Source organism: Nothoprocta perdicaria, unplaced genomic scaffold (genome assembly GCF_003342845.1).
Source record: "Nothoprocta perdicaria isolate Ctin4 unplaced genomic scaffold, notPer1 scaffold_535, whole genome shotgun sequence".
Taxonomy (NCBI): Eukaryota; Metazoa; Chordata; class Aves; order Tinamiformes; family Tinamidae; genus Nothoprocta; species Nothoprocta perdicaria.
Window position 1 is genome coordinate 94581 of NW_020455794.1, and position 6000 is coordinate 100580.

Here is a 6000-nt window from a genome sequence, read left to right on the forward strand (position 1 = left end):
CCATTGTGCAGGTCCCACAGCTCCTCGCGGCGCCCCGAGCAGCTCCTGGGAGGCAGGACCCACCCAGTGTGCACTGACTGGCAGTGGCCCCATCTTCCTGCAGGTGATGTTGCCGGAGCACACGCCCGCCGGCAGCGCCATTCTCACCGTCAGTGCCACCGACCCGGACTCGGGCAGCAATGGAGATGTCACCTACCACTTGGCCATGCCCAGCCCTGACGTCGCCATCGACCCCAGCAAYGGTGCGTGGGACTGGCTGCTCTGTGGACCCCATGCTGCGGGTTGTGGTGGTAGTGTCTGTGGAGGGAGGTGCTGGCCTGGGCAGGTGGGGAGGAGCCATCGTGGTGGCTAGTGAGACGCCCCACATGGCTCCCTGGGTGCTTGTTCCTCCAGGCAATATCCCTGCTACCTTGCACGACTCCCCGCTTCCCATGTTAACCCTGGCTCTGTGCCCCCACAGGGACCCTGTTCACCACCCGTCGGGTGGAGTTCGATACCAACCAGCCCACCTTGGACCTCGTGGTGGAGGCCCGTGACCGTGGCTCTCCCAGCCTGTCGGCCTGGGCCACAGTGCAGCTGCAGGTGCTGGATGTGAATGACCACAGCCCCAGCTTCAAGGCACCGCACTACAACGCCAGCATTCCTGAGGACCTGCGCCCGGGAACCACGGTGCTGACGCTGGAGGCGGGTGATGCAGACCTCTCCCGGGAGAACGCAGGCTTTGACTACACCATTGTCAGCGGCAACAGCGGCAATGCCTTCCAGGTGGAGAGTCGGGTGGCCTGGGCCGGGGGGCAGCTTCACACGCAGGGCACTTTGGTGCTCGTGGAGCCCTTGGACTTTGAGGCCGTCCCTGTCTACAACCTCACTGTGGCAGCCTCCGACCGYGGACTGCCGCAGCGCAGTGCCACGGTGCCCGTGCTCATCACCGTGCGGGATGTCAACGACAACCCACCTGTGTTCGCCCGAGCCGAGTACCGCACCACTGTGAGCGAGAGTGCGCCGCTGGGCACCGAGCTGCTGCGCCTGCTAGCTCAGGACGCCGACTCGGGGCCCCGCGGCCGTGTGCGCTACAGCATCAGCTCAGGTGACCAGCACGGCACCTTCCAGCTTCACGAGAGCACCGGGGCCCTGTGCCTGGCGCGGCCCCTGGACCGGGAGGCTCAGGCGCTGCATTCTCTCGTGGTGCAGGCCACGGATGCGCCGGGGCAGCACTTTGCGCTGGTGCCGGTGGCCATTGAGGTGAAGGATGTCAACGATAACAAGCCTTACTTCCCAGTGGAGGTGGTGAGCGCCAGCCTGCGGGAGAACCTGCCGCCCGGCACACTGGTCACCACGCTGCGTGCCGTCGACGCGGACACCGGCATCTTTGGGGAGCTGCGGTACGCCGTGCTAGAGCAGCCGGTGGGGGAGCCCGGCGTGGTGGAGGGCCGGGATGCGTTCGCCATCAACAGCAGCTCTGGAGAGCTGCGCTCGCGCCTCACCTTCGACTATGAGCGAGCCAAAGCCTTCCAGTTGCTGGTGAGGGCCACAGATGCTGGCAACGCCTCGGCCACCGTGACCGTGCGGGTGCTGGTGACAGGGGAGGACGAGTACGACCCCATCTTCCTCAGCCCCTCCTTCAACTTTGAGGTCCCAGAGGGCGCCCGGAAGGGACAGAGCATCGGGCGGGTGTTGGCGACGGACGAGGATGAGGGGGCTGACGGCGTGGTGCTCTATTCCCTTGCCAAGCCGTCGCCTTACTTTGCTGTCAACCAGACCACGGGCACCATCTACCTGCGGGTGGACAGCCAGCCGCAGGCCGGGGCCGGGCGCGCCAAGCGGGAACCACGCGAGATGAGCCTGGAGGTGCAGGCGCGCAGCCCGCTGCCCGCGTCCCGCTCGGCCGCGGCGCAGGTCACCATCGACGTCACGCACACCTCCTTCGGCCTGGCGCCCGACCTCAACCTGCTGCTGGTGGTGGCGGTGGCGGCCTCGCTGGGCGTGGTGGTGGTGCTGGCCGCCGTGGCCATCGTGCTGGCGCTGGTGCGCTCCCGCCACCGCCGCGGCCGCGAGAAGCCGGAGGGGGACGGGCGGCTGGGCCGCGTGCCGAGCGGCTCCCTGCAGAAGCTGGGCCGCGAGGAGCCGGCGCTGCCCGGCGCCGAGCACATCTACCACCAGGCGCTGCCGGGCTACGGCGCCGAGCCCGCGGGGCCCTACACGCGCGGCGGCTCCCTCGACCCCTCRCACTCCAGCGGCCGGGGCTCGGCCGAGGCGGCCGAGGACGACGAGATCCGCATGATCAACGAGTACCCGCGCGTGGCCAGCATCACGGCCTCCATGCAGGAGCACATCTCCGCCCGTGGCCCCGACTCTGGCATCCAGCAGGATGCCGACCAGCTCTCGGACATCTCCTGCGAGCCGGCGGCCCTGGAGAGTGCCCAGTGGTTCAAGAGCAAGAAGGGCTCGGGGCTGCTGCTGCCCGGGCCGCCACAGCTGTACCGCGAGGACGGGGGCGGCAGCGCCTTCCTGGGCGTGCGCTGCGGCCTCGGCGTCTCCGCGCCGCCCCAGGACTACGCCTTCCCGGAGGACGGCAAGCCCTGTGCGGAGGGCTCGCTCACCGCCATCGTGGCYGGCGACGAGGAGCTCCGTGGCAGCTACAACTGGGATTACCTGCTCAACTGGTGCCCCCAGTTCCAACCGCTGGCCAGCGTCTTCACTGAGATCGCCCGCCTCAAGGACGAGAGCTCCTTGCGCAAGCCCTTCCCCGCCAAGCCCAAGGCCGAGCCCAAGCCCCGCATCGACCCCCCGCCCCTCATCACCGCTGTGGCCCACCCGGGTGCCAAGTCCGTGCCCCCCAAGCCGCCGGCCAGCAGGACCTTCCCGCTGCCGTCCTCCCTGCGCCGCTCGCCCATCAGCCACGAGGGCTCCATCTCCTCCTCCGCCATGTCACCCAGCTTCTCCCCGTCCTTGTCCCCGCTGGCTGCCCGCTCCCCCGTCGTCTCGCCCTTCGGCATCTCGCAGGGTCCCTCCGCCTCTGCAATCAGTGCCGAGCACTCGCTGGAGCCCCCTGAGGAGGCTGAGCTCAGGATTTAGCCCCTGTGGCCTACGGCCGCGGGGCCCGGAGCGGGGCTGAGCCCGGGCTGCCCTGCGCAGTCCTGCATCCTGGCACCTCGCCTGGCCGGGGCCCCTGGCCGCCAGGATCCCGCGTATGCCAGGGCCGGCGGTCCCTTTCGCTCCTTGTGGGCTGGCGGGTTCGGCACCACTTGGGATGCCTGTGGACTGCAGCTCCTGGTGCTGTCCCAGAGCGAGGGCAGCGGGCAACTTTGCTTCATGGTACTCCGTTCCTTGTGGCCCAGCGCAGCCTGGCTGCAGCAGAARGCTGGGCCGTCCCTGCTGAGCCAGGACCTGACCCTGTCCCAGCGCCTGTCCCTGGGCAGAACCGTGGTGCCCTGCCTCTCTCCTGCTGCCTGCGGGGGCCAGCGTAGGGCTGATCCCGCTGCCTGAGATGGGGCAGAGGCCGCTCCAGTGCCAGGGGAGATGCGCTGGCCATGCATGGCAGGGCCATCGGGGAAGGCCTTTCCACTTCCCACCAACATGTGGGCCCTATTAGGAATCCCGCGCAGCTGTGGGGGGCCCATCCCCAGCGCTGGGAGCCCTGTCCCCAGCGCGAGGGTTGGGGAACCAGGCGGTGAGCAGCCCCCTTCCAGAGAGGCTGTTCCTGACTGCCGGGTGCCATCCGACCACTGGCTGGCTGGGCTGCTGCTGCTCGGATGGGCCGGGTACATTGCCGTGGTGCTTCCCCGGTGCGTGGGCAGGTTGGGAGCATCGCGGCGATGCGGTCTGGGTGCACAGGCCAGCTGGGGACAGCAAGGAGATGTCACCCGGGTGCACGGTCAGACTGGGGACGGCGGGGAGGTGTCACCCAGGTGCACGGTCAGACTGGGGCACTGGGGGATGCCAGCTGGGTGCAGAGGCCGACTGAGGGCATCGGGGCAATGCTGCCCAGGGGGCATGGGGGATGCCAGCCAGACACGCTGGGGACGTCAGCGCGATGCAGCGCAGCAGGGCTGGGAGGAGCTGCCGCGTGACAGGTCCCGGCTCCCGCAAGGCAGCAAGGCTCGGCAGCAGCCGGAACCCGCGCGCTGCCACCCCTCTGCAGCTGCACAGCAGGGCACAGCGGGCACAGGCCTCCCCCACGGCCGTGTGCTGCGTGCAGGGACAGGCTGGGACGCGGKGCCGGCGTGCCACGGGCCAGCACCAGCCGCTGCCGGGGGTTCCGTGCACTGCCCCGTCCCACCGCGCCGTGTGACGGGGGGAGCCGCGCTCCCCGGGGGCTGGTCCCCGTGCCCAAGGCAGCGCCGCTCGCGCAGGAGCCTCGCGCCAGCGCTACGCACCCGGGCCCCGTGGCCACAGAGGCCAGCAGCGCGTGGGGCGGCGCGCCACGGCGATGTGTGGGGCAATGCGTGGCAGCAGGGCACGGCCGGGACTGGCCCGCGGCTCCTGAGCAGGGCCCCTGGGCGCCGGGGCCCACACGAAGCCACGGTGCGGGGCACTGTGGCAGCATGTGCGCAGTGCTGGGGGCACCTGGCCAAGAGAGGGCTGGGGGATGTTCAAGGGGGTTGGGAATCTCCTTCCTATCACATCCTTTTTCCTTCCCACTTTCAGATGAAACCTGCCCACACGCTGACAGCAACCCAGCCAAAATGCTTTGCCACTGTGGCCAAAACGCACCACTTTTGCCCGCTCCTCGGGTATTTTCAGCCCAGAGCTGCCCGCCACTGCTGCCCTGTCGCACTTCAACCCCAAAGCTCCCACATGCTGCCCTGTCCCCAGCACAGCGCGGCACACGGGCACCCCCTCACCACAGAGGTCCTCTCACTGTCCCCTCATCCCGGGCGCGTTGCTGCGCCGTGGCCCCGCAGTGCTGGCGGCCGGGGCGGCCCGCGGGGCGCAGGGCAGCGCCACGGGACCAGGGGCCGCAGGAGCCTGGGTGCCCCAGGGGTCCGCAGGGCCCCGTCACGGCTGCGGCCTGCGGGGAGCAGGGGGCTGGGGGCGCCGAGCTGGCCCTGCAGACGCCGAGCTGGGGCTGGCGGCTCCGTCCCGTGCCCGGGCAGGCTCGGGAGCCCCGTGGCAGGGGCAGGCAGGGGCAGCCCAGCCTGGCCGGGAGCCAAGCCCCCAGTTATTTATTTTTACACATTGTACTGCGACTCCTGTTTTCTACTTTTTACCTTTTGTATCGTGTCTTGCTGAGCTGCATGTATTGGGCGCTGCTCGTAGGCCTGCACACCGGACCGCTCAGCACGGCCTGGACCCAAGTGCCAACTTCTCAAAGAAATGCCTTAATAAACCACACTTGTTTGTACGTAGATGAGCATGCTGTGCACCTCGTGCTACGTCCATGCCAGCCTCAGGGCTCCGCGTGCGTCCCGCGGTGTCCCACACCCCACGGGGGCTTTGGAGAGCAGCAGGATGACGCCATTCTCCCCAGCGCGGCCCACACTGGGCGCTCCCGTGCAGGGGCCGGACTCRCCCCGTCTGCCGGAGCCACGCGGGAAGCCCAGGGCGCGCAGGGCAGCGGGCCCAGAGGTCCCGCTCCGTCTGWGACCCCACGGGGCTCCCGCTCTACGCCCGGCCTGCAGCACAGCCAGCAGCAGATGCTCGTTAGAGTAATTAGCTGTGTCACAGACCCCTAATCTTTGCCGGCCAGACAGATCTAGCAAATAATCTCTGCGCATTTCATCCCACTTAAAAGCCCTTGCTCCAAGCTGCATCCAGCTGGGCAGCCGGGGGGGCCGCGGTGCTCCAGCTGCGCTGAGGCCTGGCCACCACAGAGGAGAGCGGAGCGGAGCGGAGCAGAGCGGAGCAGAGCAGAGCAGAGCAGAGCAGAGCAGAGCAGAGCAGAGCAGAGCAGAGCGAGCGCCCGGGCCTCACGCAGCCGCCGGGCCGGGGCTGCCCGGCGCCGGTGTCGGGATGGAGTGCGGGGCACCGGGGGCAGTGCAGAGGAGCCGCGGGAGCAGC

At 69.2% G+C, this 6000-nt stretch overlaps 2 protein-coding genes across 2 annotated transcripts in view; both read left to right on the plus strand.

Moving 5' to 3' along the window:
• DCHS1 (dachsous cadherin-related 1) overlaps window positions 1–3095 on the plus strand; it is a 48185-nt gene extending 45090 nt beyond the window's left edge. The window contains exons 20-21 of the mRNA XM_026048343.1: window positions 104–242; window positions 461–3095. Coding sequence (XP_025904128.1) covers window positions 104–242; window positions 461–3075 — 2754 coding nt within the window. The 3' untranslated portion in view covers window positions 3076–3095. The remainder of the gene's footprint in view (window positions 1–103; window positions 243–460) is intronic.
• Window positions 3096–5349: 2254 nt separating this feature from the next.
• The window catches only part of TPP1 (tripeptidyl peptidase 1), a 6327-nt gene continuing 5676 nt past the window's right edge, over window positions 5350–6000 (plus strand). The window contains exon 1 of the mRNA XM_026048342.1: window positions 5350–5401. Coding sequence (XP_025904127.1) covers window positions 5350–5401 — 52 coding nt within the window. The remainder of the gene's footprint in view (window positions 5402–6000) is intronic.